General features: G+C 57.6%; 1 protein-coding gene across 2 annotated transcripts; it reads left to right on the top strand.

Moving 5' to 3' along the window:
- The first annotated feature begins 1,380 nt into the window (after positions 1–1,380).
- Positions 1,381–8,291, top strand: HINT2 (histidine triad nucleotide binding protein 2). Of its 2 annotated transcripts, none has more exons than XM_084832691.1 (6): positions 1,381–1,466; positions 2,687–2,740; positions 3,005–3,142; positions 3,457–3,561; positions 4,420–4,492; positions 7,942–8,291. In XM_084832691.1, the coding sequence occupies exons 1-6, from the start codon at positions 1,407–1,409 to the stop codon at positions 8,031–8,033; spliced, it is 522 nt and encodes a 173-aa protein (XP_084688817.1). In that variant the 5' UTR covers positions 1,381–1,406; the 3' UTR covers positions 8,034–8,291. The 2 variants fall into 2 exon arrangements, with proteins under 2 accessions (XP_084688817.1, XP_084688816.1); XM_084832690.1 differs by lacking the exon at positions 1,381–1,466 and adding an exon at positions 1,808–2,311 and having other exon boundaries at positions 7,942–8,124.
- Positions 8,292–20,985: the final 12,694 nt, after the last annotated feature.

Genomic DNA, 20,985 nt, shown 5'->3' with positions numbered 1-20,985 from the left:
GGTGGGCTTGTCGCTATTTTTTGGCTCTTGGTTGTCATCCATGCAGTGCTGGTACTGCCCAACAGTGAAAGCTCCTTGGACTGTTCACAGCATGATAAAACATAAAACCTTTAATGTGCAAAGATTTAAAACTATTTGAAAACACGTTAAGAGCAACTAACAATAAAACTACCCGGCCTGATAAAAAACTAAAAAGCTCCCTCGTGCTGCCATGTGCCCAGGAGGACGGCCTTCACCTGGTGCCGACGAGAGGACCGCATCGGCGACAGCCCGACTTCGCGGAGCAGAGCGCTCGGCGAGCCCCAAGCCCCGCAGGCAAGGGCGGGGGCGCAAGCGCGTGTGCTGGCTTCTCGCCTGGGGGAAGAGCCGCCTGCTGCGGCCTCCGCGCCTGGGGCTGGGCCAGAGGGCGCGCGCGGAGCAGCCCCCTCTCCGGCCGCGGGCTGCCGCAGCGGGGCGCGGCCTTGCTTGGGGATGCCGGTCCCCGGAGGAGCCTGCAGGGGCGACGGGAGCGGCAAGAACCGCGCGCGGGCCGCGGGCCCCTGCCGGCGCCGTCTTCGCGGGGGGCCCCGCTGGGCGGCCGGGTTTGCCGCGCCTACTGCGAAGCTCGGCGAGCGGGAGGCGCTGCCGCGGAGGCAGCTGGGCGAAGCGCCCGTCGGAGCGCCGCGAGGCGCCGGCGAGTTTAAGAGCATCGCCCGCTGGCGTGAGGCCTCCATCGCCGCAATGAGCGCAGCGGCCGGGACTTGAGCCCGCTCTTCCGGGCTTGCCCGGGCCACGCTCGGAAGTCGCGCCCAGCGAGGGCGCACCCGCGGGGGCCAAGGGCGCGCGAGCCCCGAGGCTGGACCAGGCCGCGGGCCCCTCGAGGCGCGGGGCCCCGCGGCGCCCTCCCCAGCCGCCGGCGCGCGGGGTCGTCGCCCTGGCGTGGGGCGGCGCACAGCCGTCAGGGCCGGCGGCCCCGGACGGCCCCCGGGCAGGGCCAGTCCCCCGCGGAGCCGCCCCTGCTGGCGGCGGGCCGGCCGCTGGCGAGGGAGCCGCCCGGGCCTTGCGAGGCAGGCGGAGGCCTGCTGCCGCGGAAGCCGGGCGAGCCCGCCCCCGCTCGCGCGCCTCCTCCGGGGCCCGGCTCCCCCTCCGCGGCGGGCGGCCTCGCGCGCTGCAAGCCGCCTGCTGCCGCAACGCCCGCGGCCTGCCGGGCGGGGTGTCCGCCCCCTTCGGCCAAAAGGGCCCAAGCGCGGGGGCGGCGGCTGCCAGTCCCGGGCTGCTCGGGCGGGGCGCGCGCAGGGGCGCCCGGGCGGCGTCGGGGCCCTTTCGCCCCCGGAGGCCCGGCGGCGGCAGGACCCCGGCGGCGCGCCGCGACCCGCTGGCGCTTCCGGGGCGGGGCGGGGCGGGGCGGGGCAGGCGGCGGCGGCGGCATGGCGGCGGCGCGGGGGCTGCTGCTGCTGCGGCTCCGCCGCTGGGAGCGGCCCGGGCTGGTAGGGGCGAGCGGCGGCGGCGGCCGGGGGGCGCCGGGGGCCCAGCAGCTCCCGGGGCGCGCGCTTGGGCGGCCGCGCCTCTGGCTCGGCCCGGGGCCGTGGAGCGGCGCCTCGGCGGCCAGGCCAGGCCAGGCCTGCGCGCGCGCCGCTCTCGCCCGGACTCGGAAGCTGCTGCCCCGGGCAGCCGGCGCCCCTCCGCCTCGGCGCCGTGGCCGCGCGGCAGCGCCGAGGGGCCCGGGCGGGCGGCCTCGCGGCCAGTCGAGCGGCGAGGAGGTTGCCGGCCCGGCCCGGCCCGGCGGCGGGCCGAGCGCGCAGCAGGCGCGGAGGGGCGGGGCGCCGGCAGAGCGCCGGGTGGCGCGGGCCTGCCCTGGCCGGGTGAGCCGCCTGCTGCTGCGCCCGCGGCGAGGGGATGCCGCCCCCGGAGGGCCCTTTCGGCCTCTGCCTCAGGCAGCAAAGCGGTCCGGGCTGGCCCCGCCCCCCAGCTGCCCCCCGCCCTGGCGCGGCAGCCGGCAACCCCGGCTTTGACTCGCCAGGGCTGGTGGCCAGCCGCGTGTCTCGGACCGCTGTAGCCCCCGCTGCAGATGCGGGCCGCCCCCCGCCGCTCTGCACTTACAGTTCCGGGAGATGCTCCAGCCCGGAGGCCCGTGGCCTCGAGAGAGCGAGCAGCGGGGATTTCTCCGCGGACCTCCCTGGGCTCCTACCGGGGGCCCTTCAAGACCAGGCTTCTAGCGGCCACCCCACTGCCCCCTTCGGGGAATGGGACCCGTGGGGGGAGGGTCAGAGGATGTCACCTCCGCCGGGCCCCCTCGCCTGTTTCCCCGCTGCTCCTGAGGGGGGAAGACGCGGTAGGTGCGGAAGGCCCCATTGCTGGAGGCATCTGGAGCCATCCATCGGGAACCCCCCCCCCCCCAAGTCAGGGCATTCACATGAATCATTGAGAGGCCTGGATGGAATTAACAGACCACCAAGGCTTCCCTGAAAGGGCTCCATGGGATCTGTGGGCACAAGTGAGACTGCAGGGAAGCCTTGTTCCGAGGAAGGGTGCTGAGCAGACCAGGATGCTGCCCGTTGTAGAGCACATGTCACCCTTCCTATCTCAGCAGACCTGGCAACACTGTTGTGCGCTTCTTGTGCCTTTGTGTCTCTGTGCGCGTACGTTCACGCCTGCGCTCGGAGAGATGGCAAAGCATCCCTTCCCCACTCTGCAATGTCACTTCTAGGGATCCTGGAGTAGGAGACTCGCACCAGCAAGCAGAAGGCAAGACCAGAGCCAGGTAGGGAGCGGGGGGGGGGCGGGGGCTGCAACAACAGCTGCTTGCTGCCACTGCAGCGGGGAAGGAGGCCGATGGGCCAGGAATGTGACTGGCAGGCTGCGGAGAGCCTTTGCTCCCCTCCCCAAGCTGAGGACTTGGGCCAGCTTCGGAAACACTTGATCCCCCCCCCCCCCCCGACCGCTCTCCAGGGTCCTTGGCAGGAAGGGACTGGAAAGGCCTCTGGCCGTGACTCGAGCCAGCTGGACCTGTCTGTGTTTGTGGCAGAGGGCATTTGTGGCCCCACGAGGACTAGATGGGGAGGCAGACAAGGCGCAGCGGGCAGCCCGGGAGCCCTTCCCAACCATTTTCGGCAAGATCCTGGACGGCTCTGTCCCAGCCAACATCATCTATCAGGATGACAAGGTTGGTGGTTTGCCACATGAGGTTTTTCAAGGGGGGAAGGGTAGACAAGGACAGCCTTATGGAAGGATGTGGGATGGGGGCTCTGTGCTCTGGAATCTTTTTTCAGTACCTAGACTCAAACTTGGAGCCTAGGAAAAAAATCACAGACTGCTCCTGAGCATGGGCAGAAGGTTTTCCCCTCATCAAAGAGCAACAGTGTGCAGCCTCTAGACGTCCAGGAGGACACAAAGAAGTCCTGGCTGGTGTATGGGAAACCTGGCACCCCTTGCTCGCCTGCAGTGCTGTGACCGCCTCTCTGCCTGTCTCCCCCTCAGTGTGTGGCCTTCCGAGATGTGGCCCCGCAGGCTCCTGTGCATTTCCTGGTGATTCCAAGGCGCCCCATACCCCGCATCAGTGGTGTGGCTGAGAGCGATGCCCAGGTGAGTGAGGGAGGCTAGGGGGTGGAGATGCAGAGGGCCGGGCGGGGGTGCTGTGAGAGCCCTGCTCTGAGTGGGGAGAAAGAAGGAGGGAGGGAGCAGGACTGCTGGGACCTGCTCAATGTGACAGATGTGGGTCCGTGGCTGTGGCCATGCAGAAAGGACCCGACTGTTTTGGGGCGCCTTTCAGACCCTCCCCAGCTACAAGCACGCTATTTTCCTGAGTCATGCTGCCGTGTGGCTTGGGCTATGAGTCACTGACACCAGCGTGCTGGTCTTTCCCGCTAACAGTGCTGTTTCTGTGGGAAAGACCCCCCTTGACTGGCCCTGACGGGTGATGGCATCCTTGGCAGGCAGCCCCCAGCCATGGTGAAGCGCGTGACCCTCCCTGAGGGTGAGAGCAGTCTGTGGGCTGCATCGTGCCGTTCCCCCTTTGGCTGAAAGTGGCTTCAGTGGCTGCTGATCATACCACTAGGGTACTTCCATGTGGCACCGACAGCATGCGCTAGGCCTACGCCACACAGTGCCTGGCGCTCGCTTGCCTCTGCCCCTTGTTCCTTCTCGCTCTCCCTTGCTTCCTGCTCCCCGTTGCATTGCTCACGCCAGCCTTTCCCTCTCTCCCCTTGTTTTCTCTCCCACTCTGGAAACGTGGACTGCAAGTTCTTTGCGGCAGGGAGTCATGTTTTAATTTCCTTTTTTTGTGCTATTCCATGAGACATCACCAATACTGATGGCATGATACAAATAACCATGCTTGCCAAAGGGCTTTGCAGTCTGTTCTAGGGATTCCACATGCAAGGGGGGGGGCGGGGCAGGATCCCACCAGGGCCATCCCCTGATCTGATCCCCCCCTGTCCTCAGCTCCTGGGACACTTGCTGGTGGTGGCCAGCCAGACAGCCAAGGCGGAAGGCCTGTCGGATGGCTATCGTGTGGGTGAGTAGCAGTCGAGACACCCATCCCCGAACGGTGGCCCGGAAGGTTCTTTCGGTCTCCCCGTGCACTGGGGGAACTGAGCCCTGGGAGCTGGCGGAGCTGCAGACACCATAAGAACAGAGTTGGGTCTGGGTGGGCTCTTGGGGGCCTCTGGCCAGGGCTTCTCTGGACTGAGTCATCTTGGAGGGAAGGTGCATGTGTGTGAGGGAGAGGGAGAGAGTGTGAAGCACATGTGAATAATGGGAGGAGGCCCATGTCCCTCAGCACCCCTCAACAGGAGCACCAAACTCTCTTCTTTGGCCCTGTGCCTGCTGGCCAAGTGATCCCTCCCCAGGGCATAAAATCATAGAATAGTATAGTAGGGTTGGAAGGGGCCTACAAGGCCATCAAGTCCAACCCCCTGCTCAATGCAGGAATCCAAGTCAGAGCATCCTTGACAGGTGGCTGTCCAGCCTCGTCTTGAAGGCCTCCAGTGTGGGAGAGCCCACCACCTCCCTAGGGAGTCGGTTCCATTGTCGGATTGCTCCAACAGTCAGGAAGTTCCTCCCGATGTTCAGCCGGAATCTGGCTTCCTGTAACTTGAGCCCATTATTCCGTGTCCTGCACTCTGGGATGATCAAGAAGAGATCCTGGCCTTCCTCTCTGTGACAACCTTCCAAGTAAGAGCGCTATCCTATCTCCCCTCAGTCTTCTCTTCTCAAGGCTAAACATGCCCAGTTCTTTCAGTCTCTCTTCATAGGGCTTTGTTTCCAGTCCCCTGATCATCTTTGTTGCTCTCCTCTGAACCCTCTCCAGCTTGTCTGCATCCTTCTTCAAGCGTGGTGCCCAGAACTGGACACAGTACTCCAGATGAGGCCTAACCAGTGCTGAGTAGAGGGGAACTATTACTTCCCGGGATTTGGAAGCGATGCTTCTATGAATGCAGCCCAAAAGAGCATTGGCCTTTTTTGCAGCCGCATCCCATTGTTGGCTCATATTCAGCTTGTGATCGACAACAATTCCAAGATCCTTCTCGCTTGTAGTGTTGTTGAGCCACGTATCCCCCATCTTGTAACTCGGCATTTGGTCTCTTTTTCCTAGATGCAGAACTGGGCATTTCTCCCTATTAAATGTCATTCTGTTGTTTTCTCCCCAGCGCTCCAGTCTATCCAGATCACTTTGAATTTGGTTTCTGTCTTCCAAACTATTAGCTATCCTGCCCAATTTTGTGTCATCTGCAAATCTGATCAGCATTCCCTGCACCTCCGCCTCCAAGTCATTAATACAAATGTGGAAGAGCACTGGGCCCAGGACTGAGCCCTGCGCTACCCCACTCGTTACCTCTCCCCAGTTTGAGAAGGTCCCATTGATAAGCACTCTTTGAGTCCGATTCTGTAGCCAACTGTGGATCCACATGATCGTTGTTTCCTCTAGCCCACTTTGAGCTCGTTTGCTCATCAGGAGATCATGGGGCACTTTGTCGAAAGCTTTGCTGAAGTCGAGGTATATGATGTCCACAGCATTCCCACGGTCTACAAGGGAGGTTACTTGATCAAAAAATGAGATCAGATTTGTCTGGCAGGACTTGTTCTTGACAAATCCATGTTGGCTTCGAGTAATCACGGCATTGTTTTCAAGGTGCTTCCAGATGGATTGCTTTATGATCTGCTCCAGAATTTTCCCAGGGATTGATGTCAGACTGACTGGTCTGTAGTTCCCAGGTTCCTCCTTTTTACCCTTTTTGAAGATAGGGACAACGTTAGCCCTCCTCCAGTCATCTGGCACTTCCCAGATGACTGGGAACTACAGACCAATTCAGTCTGACAACCCCTGGGAAAATTCTGGAGCAGGTGATAAAGCAATCCATCTGGAAGCACCTTGAAAACAATGCCGTGGTTACTCGAAGCCTACCTGGATTTCTCAAGCACCAATCCTGCCAGACGAATCTGATCTCGTTCTTGGATCAAGTAACCTGCCTTGTGGACCGTGGGAATGCTGTAGACCTCATATACCTCGACTTCAGCACAGCTTTCGACAAAGTGCCCCGTGATATCCCGATCAGCAAACGAGCTCAAAGTGGGCTAGAGGAAACAACCATCACAGTTGGCTACAGAATCGGACTCAAAGAGTGCTTCTCAATGGGACCTTCTCAAACTGGGGGGAGGTAACGAGTGGGGTCCCGCAGGGCTCAGTCCTGGGCCCAGTGCTCTTCAACATTTGTATTAATGACTTGGAGGAGGAGGTGCAGGGAATGCTGATCACATTTGCAGGTGACACCAAATTGGGCGGGATAGCTAATACCCTGGAAGACAGAAACAAAATTCAAAGTGATCTGGATAGACTGGAGCGCTGGGCAGAAAACAACAGAATGACATTGAATAGGGACAAATGCCAAGTTCTGCACCTAGGAAAAAGAAACCAAATGCACAGTTACAAGATGGGGGATACGTGGCTCAACCACACTACAAGCGAGAAGGATCTTGGAATTGTTGTTGATCACAAGCTGAATATGAGCCACCAGTGTGATGTGGCTGAAAAAAAGGCCAATGCTCTTTTGGGCTGCATTCATAGAAGCATCGCTTCCAAATCCCGGGAAGTACTAGTTCCCCTCTCCTCAGCACTGGTTAGGCCTCATCTGGAGTACTGTATTGAGTTCTGGGCAAGGATGCAGAGAAGCTGGAGAGGGTTCAGAGGAGGGCAACAGAGATGATCAGGGGACTGGAAACAAAGCTCTATGAGGAGAGACGGAAAGAACTGGGCATGTTTAGCTTTGAGAAGAGAAGACTGAGGGGAGATCTGATAGCGCTCTTCAAGTCCTTGGAAGGTTGTCACAGGGAGGAAGGCCAGGATCTCTTCTCCATCATCCCAGAGTGCTGGACACGGAAGAATGGGCTGAAGTGACAGGAAGCCAGATTCTGGCTGAACATCAGGAAAAACATCCTGACTGTTAGAGCAACACGACAGTGGAACCAATTCCTCAGGGATGTGGTGGGCTCTCCTACACTGGAGACACTCAAGAAGAGCATCTGTCAGGGATGCTCTGACGTGGATTCCTGCATTGAGCAGGGGGTTGGACTCGGTGGCCTTGTAGGCCCCTTCCAACCCTACTATTTTATGATTCTATGTTCTCTGTTGGCCATGAGGGGGTGGTCTCTCCTGTGAGGGGGGCCAGGCTGAGAGTGAGTGAGAGTGGCCTGGCCAGGGAGGGCTGTGGCTGGGCAGTGACCTGGATCTGTGTTTGCCACAGCGCAGCCGTGCCTCTGGCCAGCCCCCTCCAGACTCCCCTGGAGTGGAATCTCTGCTGTGGGGCAGGTTGTAGCTCCCTCTCAGTCTGGCTGCAGCGGGCGTTCGCTCTTGGGCGCCGAGCCAAAGCATGGCTTTGGATCGCTCCTGCAGCAGCCCACCCACCGCCCCCTGGCCTGATCCCCACACTGTCGTGCAAAGCTCTTTTCTCCTTCCCTCCTTTGCAGTGATCAACGACGGGAAGCAGGGGGCCCAGTCTGTCTACCACCTCCATCTCCACGTCCTGGGGGGGCGCCAGATGGCCTGGCCGCCCGGCTGAGCTGTGCATCCCAGTTGTGTCAGGCGCTGCACCAGAAGGAAATAAACACCTGCGCTGGGACTGGAGTGGGGCGGTCCTTGCTGGGCGTGGGCTGTGTCTGGGGTGGGGGCAGCGGGCTGTCCTGCTGCGATGCACTTGGTGTCCTTCCTGCCCTGTCTCACGGAGCTGGGAGAAGCCCAGCGAAGTGGCAGCTTGGGGCAGGCAGGAGATGGGGTAGGGAGGGTGCCGGGACCCCTAAGCCTGAATACATCTTCAGTCAAACTAGATGGTTCCCCCTCCTCCCCTGGCCCACCTCTCTCTACATCCAATCTGGGGCTGGGGCGGTCCCCTAAGAAGGAATGTTGGGCCTGAAACTGGGCCAGACCAAAGGACCGTCTAGCTCGGCATTCTGTTCCCACAGTGGCCAAGCAGAGGCCCCAGGGAGAAGCCTGCATGCAGGACATACGAACGCAAGAAGAACCCTGCTGGATCAGGCCAAAGGCCCACCCAGTCCAGCATCCTGTTCACACGGTGGCCCACAAGCAAGGCCTGAGCGCAGCAGCACTCGCCGCCCATGTTCCCCAGCACCTGGTGCACACAGGCGCCTGCCTCAGGTGCTGGAGGCAGCATGTTGGACGCTGCGCACAAGAGCCACCTCCGGCTTGGCACACTGCGGGTGACAGAGTGACTTCGCTTGATATCGGCCTGGGCAGCGAGCCTGGGTCTCCCCACTTGTAGCCCTCTGGCCCACCCACCTCACCAGCTTCTCCAGGCATGTCCTGCGTGGGGGTCGCAGCATCGAGCTGGCCACTGTGAGAAGCAGGATGCTGGGCTGGATGGACCCGTGTGGGCTGTGTCCAGCAGGGGTCTCATTCCCAAACATTCTCCTTCTTTGGGCAAGACGCCCATTTTCTGAACGAAGCCCTCTTTTCTCTGAGAGCTTCCTTGGCGCTGCTCGCTACCCGGGCCGGTGACCTCTTTGGTTTGGCGTTGTCTTTCCTCGCCTGCGGAATGCATTCTTGGCGAGCTGCTGCAGTGATGGGGCTGAGCCCCCTCCATGGGTTCTGGAGAGATTTTAACCCTCTTGATCCCCCCTTTCTGTCAGTCCCCTCCCAAAGGCACAGGGGAGGGGGCTTGCAACAACACAGGGTGGCGGCCCCAGCTCTGCGCAATGCTGTAGGAGCCCAGCGGATCAACATGCTGCAGCAGTGCTGCTAGGTGCTCAGCCAGGGGCTCTGCGTGGCATGTGCAGCGATGCCCTTCTGGCAGCACAAGGAGTGGGCAGAGAGGCGGTGAGTTGTTGGCCTCTCCCAACCCGCCGAGCTGACGGTCTGCCTCTTGCTCCAGAGCCTGGCCGCTGCGAGCGGGTTGGAGCGACCCCAGCAACCATTTATTTATTTATTTATTTATTGCATTTATACCCCGCCTTTCTCCCTCTCGCAAGGAACTCAAGGCGGCTTACATTATCCTCCTCCTCACCGTTGTATCCTCACCGTTGTATACCATCTGCCTGCCTGCCTGCCTGCCTGCCCCCCCCCCCCCCATTGTGCAGTGCACTGTGGAAGAGGAAGGGCAGGGGCGAGGCCTGCTCGGAACAGAACCAGCATCTCCTGGGGGATGAGCCTCCTGGGGTGCAGGAGCGGTCTGAGGCTGGGCAGATCCGAAGGCGTCCTGCTCTTGCGGCTGGATGCAGGGAGGCTCTTTGTCCCTGTCTCCATCGCTGTTGACTGCTGGTTCATTCACCCAGCGTACACCCTGCCTTCTGTTTGTCTGGGTGAAGGTAGCAGCCCTTCAGGGAAACTGGCCCCATCCAGGGGGTGCCGGTCTGTCCCAAGCATGGGCCAGGTGCGGGGAGGAGGATGTGCCTCTGCAGTTGAAGAGGACCTGGGTTCTAGTGTGCTCATCAGTGGCGGGCTCCTTCGCACAGAGCCAGTTTTCTGTGAGCTTGCTGGTGGAGTGTCCGTTCTTCCTTGTCCGAGGGAGCCTGCCCCCTCCGTCTCCCGTGCAAAATGTCTGTTTCCCTCACAGAGCCACCAGGCCTGATGTGCCGTGGAGGCTGGCAGTGTGGAAGCCTTGGCAGCATAGCGCAGCAGAGGCCTTTCTCCAGGGGAGCGACGGGGCTTCGTGCAGTCTGGCGGCGGGGGCTCTCTGGGCTGTTCCTGGCAGCCTGGCTGCACAGCGCAGCAGGGAGGAGCGTGGAATGGGCTCTGCGCTATCTGCCTGGCAGCCCGTTGTTGCCGCAAATCAGTGGGCGCCGCACGTGCACGGCTGACATGCGGGTGTTGCTGGCAACTGGCGCTTGGGCTGGTGGGTGCAGCGCAGTGGCCAGCGGCCCTGTGGGAGCAGTTGCTGTCCATGCCACGGGCCCAGGCCCTGCTGCTCTTCCGGCGTGCTTGGCTGCCGCCCTGAGTGCAAAGGGCCCCACGCAGAAGCAGCAGCAGGACGACGAGACGCCCTCTGCACGTGGCAGCGCCACTTCAGTGCCGTGGTGGTCGCAGTGGCTGCTGGTCGCCCTCCCCGCCCCCTGCACAAATATGTCAAACGCCTTTACAAAGCCATCAAAGCTCGTGGCCTCTCCTCTGCTCGTGGCAACAAATTCCAGAAGTTGATGCATTGCAGGAAGGAAGCTTTCCCTCTGCCTGCCCTCTGCGCCTATCCAGGCCTTTTAATTGGGAGGCCTCGAGCCCCAGTGCTGCAGGGAAAGTGTGTCTCTCCAGGTGGCCGTGATGTTTTAGGCCCATCCCCGCCCACCGACCAACTGTCAGGCTTTGGAGGGATGCTGTTTGCTCTCCTCACCCCCCTGAGCACTGTCTAAATGTAGTCCCTTGTGCTCAGGGCTGTGCTGTCCTGGCACAAGGCGGTTCCTGTGGAGGGGCTGCGTGGACGGGGCGCTGTGGGGTGGCAGGGTGAGGCCTCCGGGGCTCTCCTGGGGAGGAGGAGGGAGCACCGCGGGCGGCAGCCAGGATAATGCCCCTCTTGTTCCCCAGAAAGGGCTGTTTGCCTGGTGGGCGCTAGGTGGCACTGCGGAGCTGCAGGAAGGCGGCTTTTGGCCGTGGCCGTCCCCTGGCAAAAGGGGCCATGCTTGCAGGGGCGGGGCTTGACTACAAACATGGCTGGGGTGGCAGGAGGTAGGCCGTGCTGGGCCACGGCTCCCCAGAGCAGCCCTGCCCCGCGTTTCCCTTTTGGACACGCACCGCAGCAAACTTGCCTTCCGCATTGGCCGCAGATTGGGCTCTGGGGCAGCCCCTGTGCCCCCCTTGCCCAGGGGCAGGGCTCGGGCTCCGGGTGCCACAGCTCAGCCCTGGCCCCGGTGGAGGCTAAAAAAGGATTGCCTCTGAGCGTATGCAGAGAATGTTTCCCTCATAACTGTTCGAGCACAACTAGCAGCAGCCACAGACCTGGCACCGGGGTGGAAGACGTTCCAGCCGGCCCTGAGCCCCTGGCTTTCAAATGACCCCCTGCCCCAGCTTCGTAGCCCACTTTTCCATGATAAAATCAAACTCCAGGCGGCTTACAAATTGCCCAGAGAACCCAGGAGTTGGGCTACTGACAAGTATAAAAGTAATCAAGCAGCACTAAAAAGGCTGCATTGTAAAAAGCAACAGCAGACTTAAAACATACACTGCAGGCTCCATTTCAAAATGCCCGTCAGAATAAAACTGGCTTAAGAGCCTGCTTGAAAGTGGGCAAGGAGGGGGCCAGGTGACCCTCCCAGAGAGGCTTTCCCGTCATTTAGGTGCCACCCTTAAGCCTCCCTCTTGTCCCCACTAGCCGCACTTGGGTCAGCAAAGGAACAGTGACCGTTGGAGTCCCAATGTCTCTGTGCTGCCTCCAGGACCAGAGGCAGTATGCACCAGTGGCCAGGGAACACGGACGGGAGGGTGCGGTTGCACTCGTGTCCTGCTTGTGGGCTTCCCGTGGGCAGCTGGTTGGCCATTGTGTGAACAGAATGCTGGACTGGATGGACCCTGGATCTGATCCAGCATCAGGGCTCTTCTCACGTTCTCATAAGTAACCATTTGGTTATTCAAAGCAACGAAACTCTTTATGCCAGCCTTTTCGAAGGTGGGCGTGTTACAGGAGCAGAGAAGGGGCCAGCCCTTCTGCTCACGGGGCAGCTGTACGTAGAGGTGCAAATGCCCCCCCCCATGCAATTGTGCTGAGGACGGTGGTTCCCGTGGGGCCGGCAGTGGCGACGTGCTGGCTGCAACGGCAGGCGCAGCTGTTTAGCAGCCAATTAGGCACCTGGCCAGTGGGGCTGGCGCAGGGCCTGCTGCGCCCGGGGCCCACCAGGCGCCTGCTGCTAAGAATAGCCGAGCCTGCTGGCAGAGCTGGTGGAGCTCCCTGGGCCTCACTGGTGTCCAGGGCCTAAACCAGCTGCCCTCCGCCGTGCGTGGTGACACGGCACTGGAAGGGCTCTGGAAGTTTCTAGGTCAGCCCCTGGTTCTGGCTCTGCTGCGTGCCATGCCTGACAAAACTGGACTAGGAACAGAAATAAACCCCTGGGCCAATAACAAGGCTAGTCTGCAGAGTGCACGTGGCCTGAGAAGCCAGCGAGCGCGACCGCGGCCTAATTGCCCATGTCAGGAGGTCAGTGCTAGTAGCAACACTTGAAGGGGAACCAACAGAAGTGGCCCAGAATCTGAGTGCTGTCTTTCAGTGGTGGACCGTACCCAGTTAAGAGGCCCTCCTCCTTGCCCGTGCTCTCCAAGCTAAAGAAGAAGCCTCTGGAAGATGCATAAGCTCAGCCATTCAGGTGAGACAGCCCTGCTAAGAAGGACTCCCGGAGTCCTTGCCTTGTCTGCAAACCCGGGGCTGGCTCCAGTCAACAGGGTCACATGGGCAAAGGAGACCAGCCTGGGCAACCTGGAGAGCAGACTCGGGTGCAAGCAAAGTGGTCTTCCCGTTTGAACTTTACATTCGCTGTGGTGCTGAGCCATTCCAGTCGCTCGCTTGGACTTCCGTGGGTTGCCTAGAAAGCCTTGGGTTTGTTGCAGTGGAGGGGACAAGCCACTGCAGCTCCAGCCCCCACCCCCCATTTTTCTTTGGAACATGCTGAAATTAAGTCCAGTTGCACTAGAATGTAAAGGCATTAATTCTAGTTTTGGTGTTCTTGCTTTGTTAAAATCCCAGGCTCCAGGATTCTCCAGTCATTTCTGCTTTCTGTAATGACACCTGCTACTACTCTGCAGGATCCTGAACACTGTCTAGAGGGTATCCATGCTCGTTTATTGCTGCAAAAATAACCAAGAGCTTTGTGGCACTTTGCAGACTAAAACATGTATGATGCTATTCATAGAATAGTAGGGCTGGAAGGGGCCTACAAGACCACCAAGTCTGACCCGCTTCTCAGTACAGGAATCCGAGTCAGAGCGTCCCTGACAGATGGCTGTCCAGCCTTGTCAATGCTTCCAGTGTGGGAGAGCCCACCACCTCCCCAGGGAATTGGTTCCATTGTCCTATTGCTCTAACAGGAGGTTTTCCTGATGTTCAGCCGGAATCTGGCTTCCTGTCACTTGAGCCCAGTATTCCGTGTCCTGCATTCTATTCACATTTGTGAACTTGAGTCCCCTTCCTCAGATGCATAGAAGGTTAGCCTAAGTTGGCAAGCACATGGGTGCGGTGGGGTAGAATTGTAAGCTGTGAGGTCAAAGGGAAATGAAATGCAAAAAGTACAGACTACGACAATTGTGTTAAGTGTCTGTACAGTTGTTACAATGACCGTTCACAAAGTTACAATGATAAACATCCTGGCACTAGTAAGCTAATTAACACCTACAAGGGGATAATATAAGCAGCAAAACCTGTTATCTGGATTCAGGCCATAGGTGATAGAATTAAACTTTTTGATAAGTTGTAATTGAGCCGTTTCACACTGGAGTCTCTTCAGAGTTCCTTTGTTCGAGAATAGCCACCTTCTTTAAGGTCTGCAGCAGAGAATCCTGGGTGGCTGAAGCATTCCCACTGGTTTCTGAATGTCAGGTTCGTGGCCTTTTATTCTTTTGTGTGGAGACTGGCCATTTGTCCAATGTAGAATGCAGAGGGGTGCTGCTAGCGGATGACTGCAAATATCACATTTTGAAATGATGTTGTAGGGGGCGTTATTGGGTGTTGTAAATGTGATGACCAAGTAGTTATGGGGACAGAGTGGCCATCTGTGTTTGTGTCCTTGTCATGTGGCCTGTGGTTGCTGGTGTCACAGTCTGTACATCTTGCATTTCATTTCACTCTGATGTGCTTTCCATCCCCACCGCTCCCCAAGTATACCTGCCAATTTAGGATAATCCTCTACATCTGATGAAGCAGACTCTAGCGCAGGAAGGCTTTTGCCATAATAAATGTGCTCATCTTTAAGCTGCCACATGACTCTTTGTTGTTTCTATCTATCTACCATCCCCACCACCAACTAGTTGAAAGCTCTGTTTGGGGTGAAGAGTTTGATATATATCATGATGAAAGCTGCAAGATAACACCTGCTTCCCCCTCTGCCCCTGTCCGCATCACTGCCATGAAATTCTCAGCTGCCTTCAGCTTCATTCCAGGAGAGCCCTGCCACTGAAGCCCCTTCCTGGTTTCAGAGAGCGGGCAAAGAGGAGGGCTCACTCACTCCCGTACCCCTGTGCAGTGTGCAGGGGGGCTGCAGATCATCCCAAGAAGGGGAGACCACAGCCACTGGGCATTTTCTGGAAACCCCTTTCCAAGGCCTAGCATACCTACAGACCTGGGAAGTGGTAGCAGGCCTGGGCTGGCTTCACAGGTTAAGGCTGGCAAGCTCACCCTCTCCCAGAGCCTCTATGTAGTCCTGATTTGTTGTGGGTATGCCATCTCCCTGCTGACATCCGAGATGTGATGGGAAGCGCGCCGAGAATCATCAAGCCCACTGGCTATGACACCCTTCCACTGATCCATGTGGGATCCAAGGATGTTGCCAGACACAGCTCTGGACACATGGCTGAGTAACCATGAGGCTCTGGGTAGGAAGGTGACATGGGGCATTTCTGTCACTCCTTGCTGTTGAAGACCGTGGCCCAGTCAGAGAGAAGAATACTGGGAAGGAGTGACTGGATAGGCAGATGGCATTGTTGGGAAGGGTTTGGATTCTTGGACTGTGGCCTCTGCCTCCGCAATGAAAGACTTCTGGCAGGGGATGGGTTGCACCTCCTGAGGCTGGGAAGAACATGTTTGGAAGGAGCCTCACACCTTGATCAGGAGGGCTTTAAACTAAATCCTGCAAGGAGGGCGCTGAAATCCCAGGAGACAGCATGGCATCATGTACTGAGGATGGGACCATGAGTGAAAGTGGAACAGCAGGCCAGGTAATGGAGGGAAAACCAGCAATGGTCCCTGTTGCTGCTGGGTCTCCATCGTGTCCCAAGGGTCCCTCCCTCCCAGGTGCTCTTGAGTGCCCCCCCCCCCAGCTATTGGGGCCCATGTCTGGCTCAGACTGTAGTTCAACCTGGGCCAAAGCAGATTCCTGTGTGGGCCTTGTGCCACAGTCTCTTAGAGTCAAGATTCCCAACTCTAGGAGAACGTCTCTGTGATCATGGCCACTTCAGGGCCCTGCACTACGCCGTTTAGAGCAAAGGGGCGGAATTGTCTTCTGTATCTGGCTGCAAGCTTCTTCACTTGTTATCTCCGGATGGTGATCGGAGATAAGAGGGCACTTGAAGGCATTTAAATACTCTCTTATTTCTGACCACTGTTTGGAGAGGACAGGAGCAGCTTGCTGCTGGATGGGGAGCCCCCATGGGCAACATCCTCCCCATGCCACAGAGAAGGGCCCCTTCTGCAGGCTCTCCCACAGTGGTGCTATCAGGCAGGACTTCGGGGCAGAGGTCCAGAGCCCTGCTCGACAGAAGGGCAGGAGGGCCCCGTATGTGGCAGGTCTGGCTTCATACCTCATAGTTGTGACCGTCAAAAGCAGCCTTCCCCAGCGTGCTGCCCTCCGGATGTGTTGACCACAACTCCCATAGGAGCTGGCCGACATAGCTGATCTGAACCCCCTGCCAGTAAGCCCATTAGGTCGAGTCCAAGACGACCTCGCGACACTGTTGTTCTCTCCCGTCTGGCCCTCAGCCAGATGTCGACAGGATGAGCTTCTGCGCCAGGGACCTGGGCGAGCCAAGAGGCTTTTGGTGCGACTGGGAAGTGCGGAGGGTGAGCAGGCCCTTTCCCTAGGCCAGAGGCGAGGGTCTCCCTCCCCGTGGGGCAGCTCCAGCCAGCTTTGGGGAGCCCTTCATGCCCCAGTGGCTGAGGGCAGCCCCTGCCAGCATCCAGGTGTGGGCGCTGCGGCACGTCAGCTGCCGGGGCTCTCCTTGTGCTGCGCTCCGGGCCCCCTGCTCCTGGTGTTGTGCAGCCAGCTGTGTGCAGTGCGTTCACACCATTGCTATGTGTCGACTTTGGCTGGTCAAGTCACTGACCCTGAAGCAAGCCGGGGGGGGGGAGGCTGCTTGCCTTCCATTAGGGAGCTCAGAACAGCCCGGCAAGGATGACGAGCTTCCCCACAGAGACAGCAGGCGGGGGGAAGCAGGAGGCGGCCTCCCCGGGGAGCCTCAGCTGCTGGCAGGCATGTCGGTGGCTGTCAGAGATGGGCTGAGCTCCCTGTCCCCGTTCCAGGGCCTGGACTTTGTCTGTGGGTGGCGGGCGGGGGGAGTGCCTCGCTTGGCTTGCTCCGGCTTCAGGCCCCATAGCCTTAAGTGGAGGGGAGTGCGGGGGGGGGGGCTGATCATGCCTTCAGCCCCGTTTGACAGCATATCACTCCCCCCCGCACCCCATTGGTTTGGGTTCGCTTCCCGTGCACCCCACGTCCCCAATTACAGACTTGCACAGCTACCGTGGTCAGCCCATCAGAGCCATGACAGGACACCCGGGGGAGGGGTGTGTGCATGACGCAGGTGGGGGCAGCAGTGGCAGTGAGGACACAAGTGCTGTGCTGTGGGGGAGCACCTGGCGGGTGTCACTGCACACGCCCACACTCACACCAAGCGGGGAAGGCCTTCGCCGGCACGTCCAAGACTCCCCCACTGAGGAAGGGTTGTTCCACGCAGCAGCTGGGCGCTCCAGCTCTGTAGGGATACAGAAGGAGTCCAAGGTGGGCGGGAGTTTTTGAAAAAGGAAATTCTAAATGTGCAATTACAAACAATTCCAACGAGGAAAAAAAGGCGAAAGACAACGAAGAAGCCAATGTGGCTTCACAAAAAGCTAAGAGATGACCTGAAAACAAAAAAGCACACATGCAGGAAGTGGAAGGAAGGCCAAGCAACAAAGGCAGGCAGGTAGCACAGGCAGGTAGCCCAGAATTGCAGGGATGGCGTCAGGAAGGCCAAAGCTGAGAATAAGCTGAGATTAGCAAGGGAGGCTAAAAGCAACACAAAGGCTTTCTTCAGCTACGTGCCTTCAGAATTTCCTTTTTTAAAAACTCCCATCCATCTTGGACTCCTTTTCTCATTAGAGTTGCTCACCATGGGACCTTACTGATCATTGTTCTGAGTTTATTAAAATCCGCTTTCCTAAAATCCAGGGTAGACGTTTGGCTACACTCAACTTTTGCTTCTGTTAGACACAAGTCAGGAATCTCTTGGAAGGGCCACATTTTGCAGAATTTGTCTCCCAACAAATATCGGGGAAATGGAAGTGCCCCATTACTGCTACATCATGCTTCCTCGAAACAGTGGCTATTTGCTTTTCAAAAGTTTCATCCTCGTCTTCTCCCTGATTGGGTGGCTGGTAGTAGACTCCGACCACCAGGTTCCTTTTATTCTTTGCTCCATTTATTTTAACCCAGATACTCTTGATGGGGCTACCAAGCCCATCCTCCTGTATTTCTGTGCAGAGAAATTATAGGCTTGCTAATTCTATAGGCTTGCTAATTCTATAGGCTTGGTAATTTTATCTTTATTGCTTTCAACCAATTTACCTGGAGCAGACGTTAAGCTGACTGGCCTGTAATTTCCTGGACCCCTCCCCCTGGATCCCTTTTTAAAACTATCAAGCCTGCGCATGTTTACTCACAAGGAAGCAGGTCTCCTGCCTGCAAAATGCATGCCTCCGTTCTGAGCAGAGCATTGAAAGGCTGACGGCGAGGTGCAGCGCGCGCTGGTGGCGCTCCATCCACCACAAGCTTATTTTGCTCTTATCCCCGATTGCTGGGCAGAGCGAACAGCAAAATCGGCTTGTGGCGGACGGGGACGTGCCGGGGCCACAGGCTCCCCGCCCCGTCAGTGGTGGCTAGTCACGATGACCACAGACGAAGGCGGTGTCCGGAACGGCCAGAGGCTTCTGCTTCTCCACGCCAGACGCCGGAGAGCATGAGCGGGAGGGCGCTGTTGCGGCCACATCCTGCTTGTCCGTCTTCTGCTGGGGCATCTCTTTGGACACTGTGGGAACCGAATAGTCCGATCCAGCACGGCTCTTCATTATTTACTGATTGAAAATTATGTTTAGGCTGCCTTTTCCTACGTTCTTAAGCATTGTGAGAGCAACCAGTTTGGTTTGGTCTTTAGGACCCAGCCAGCGGACGGTGGAGAAATCACCATAAACCGAGTGGAAGGGTATTTAGTGTTGTTGGAAGTTTCCCCACACCTCGCTTTTGGTTACCAGTCCCCAGTGTGGTGGTTAGCGTATCAGTGGTACTGGGAAGACCCAGGTTCAAATCCTGATCCAGCCCTGAAGCTCACTGGGCGACCTTGCGGAGAAAAGCAGAATAGGAATCTACAGAATGGTGATCCTGTGGGCGGGCAGGCCGGCAGAGGTTATCTAAGGCTTTCCCTGTGCTGCAGCCTCCCCGAACCATCACTCAAGCCAGGAGTTCAACTACAGCACCAGAGTTGTGGTAGCTGAACTGGAGCTTGCTGACAAATCCTTCCACACATAAATCTATTCCTGTTTCTCTCCAAGCTTTCTTGATTTCAGCAGCCCCATTTGGGAGGTGGGGATAAGCAGTTCTTCTTGCTGCGATTGTTAAATTGGGAGTCAGAAATCCTTGCTGACCTCCTGCAGATCACGCATGCTCTGCCGGTGGATTGCAACTCGGCTCCAGCCGGCTCCTGCTCTCGGCCATCTCTTGTAAATGGGCCAAAGCTGAACTCAGCTGGGCTGGTAGTATGGAGAGAGGACATGGGTACAATTATGGCTGGCACAAGACATGCACCGGAAACAGGTATGTGTCAAAAATTTCATGGAATGACCAAGGCAGCAGGGGAGGGCGTGAGGAGAGAGCCTAGGAGGCTGGGGCAAACCATACCACTCGTGTGTCGGGGCAGATATTGTAGAGCTTAGAACATAAGAAGAGCCTTGTGCCTGGAGCAGACCCAGGGTCCACCTAGTCCAGCATTCCGTTCACACAGTGGCCAACCAGCTGCCCACAGGAAGCCCACAAGCAGGACATGAGTGCAATAGCACTCTCCACCCATGTTCCCCAGCCACCGGTGTACATAAGCACACTGCCTCTGATACCGGAGGTAGTATACAGCCATCAGGACTAGCAGCCATCAATAGCCTTCTCCTCCAGGAATCTGTCTAACCCCCTTTTAAAGCCATCCAAATGGGTGGCCATCACTACATCTTGTGGTAACGAGCTCCATAGTTTGACTATGCGCTGTGTGAAGGACTTCCTTTTATCCGATCATCCCAGAATGCAGGGCACGGAATAATGGGCTCAAGTGACATGAAGCCAGATTCTGGCTGAACATCAGGAAAAACTTCCTGTTAGAGCAACACGACAATGGAACCAATTGCCTAGGGAGGCGGTGGGCTCTCCCACACTGGAGGCGTTCAAGACGAGGCCGGACAGCCACCTGTCAGGGATGCTCTGACTTGGATTCCTGCACTGAGCAGGGGGTTGGACTCGATGGCCTTGTAGGCCCCTTCCAACCCTACTATTCTATGATTCTATGTCCTGAATCTCCTACCAATCATCTTCATGGGGTGACCCTATTGGGTTCTAGGATTACGAGGGGCAGAACAATGTCTCCCTATCCACATTCTCCACACCAAGCATACTTTGGTACACCTATATCACGTCTCCCCTCATTCACCTTTTTTTCTAACCTGAACAGGCCCAGATGCTGTAACCATCCTTCGGAGGGGAGTTGCTCCAGCCCCTCAATTATTTTAGTTGCCCTTTTTCCATCTCTGCAATATCCTTTTTTTATAGCAGAAGGGAGCTATTGCACCTCTAGCAGCAGCCTCGACACAGCCTCCTTTCTCCCAGAGCACACACTCCCTTACATCAGAGGGAAGCCTCTGACTCACAGGGGGTGGTCAACACTGTGTTCAAGTAGGGGTGCGTCAACACAAGGCTTTCATCTTGCCATTACCATGCCAGCACCACTGCAGATCACGCAGTAGATCCAGATCCCAATGCTTTCTTCAGGAGTACAATTTGGGATGTGAGGGGAGTCGTTTTTTTTCTGCTCTTGTCAAACAACTGGGAGTCAGAAATCCTTGCCAGCACCACTGCAGATCATGCAGTAGATCCAGATCCACCTTCTTGGCTATGCTGGCCAGGGGTGATGGGAGCTGCAGTCCAACATCTGGGAAGCCACATGTTCCCCACCCGTGCTAGAGAACAAAACTCAGAAGAATGCACATCTTCGCACATTATGATATGGCAACTCTAACATCATGTTGGGAAACTGTCCATGACTTGGAGCTCCCCTAAACGTCTACCAGTAAAAAGTATGTAAGATCAATAATTCTAATAAAGAATGGAAGAAATAACTAAGCTGGAAATCTCACAGAGAGGATAAAAAACCATTCCTCCTGCCCCCACCCCCTTTACGGCAACAAAATTCTCAGAAATTTTAGTCTTCCTATTCCTTAGTTTGTAGACATCGTTTTGGAGCGTGCGGGCTGCCTACCACCTTGTCCTAAACATTTTATTCGTCCTTCTAGAAGAAAATACGCAGTAGCCCAACACCGCCCGGTTTCCAGAAGAACGAAGACGAAAGCGGCCCCCGGAGGCCGGTCCTCC

Source organism: Heloderma suspectum, chromosome 2 (assembly GCF_057233095.1).
Source record: "Heloderma suspectum isolate Gila_16-S chromosome 2, 16-S_ref, whole genome shotgun sequence".
NCBI lineage: Eukaryota > Metazoa > Chordata > Lepidosauria > Squamata > Helodermatidae > Heloderma > Heloderma suspectum.
Note: the sequence above shows the minus strand (reverse complement) of the source record. Positions and strands in the feature narration are given on the sequence as shown.

Bases quoted from the DNA above. Each gene is read 5' to 3' on its own strand.
- HINT2 (XM_084832690.1), top strand. From the start codon at position 2,048: ATGCGGGCCGCCCCCCGCCGCTCTGCACTTACAGTTCCGGGAGATGCT. The intron at 2,741-3,004 runs GTAGGGAGCGGG...TGTTTGTGGCAG, and splicing joins GAAGGCAAGACCAGAGCCAG to AGGGCATTTGTGGCCCCACG. The intron at 4,493-7,941 runs GTGAGTAGCAGT...CCTCCTTTGCAG, and splicing joins GTCGGATGGCTATCGTGTGG to TGATCAACGACGGGAAGCAG.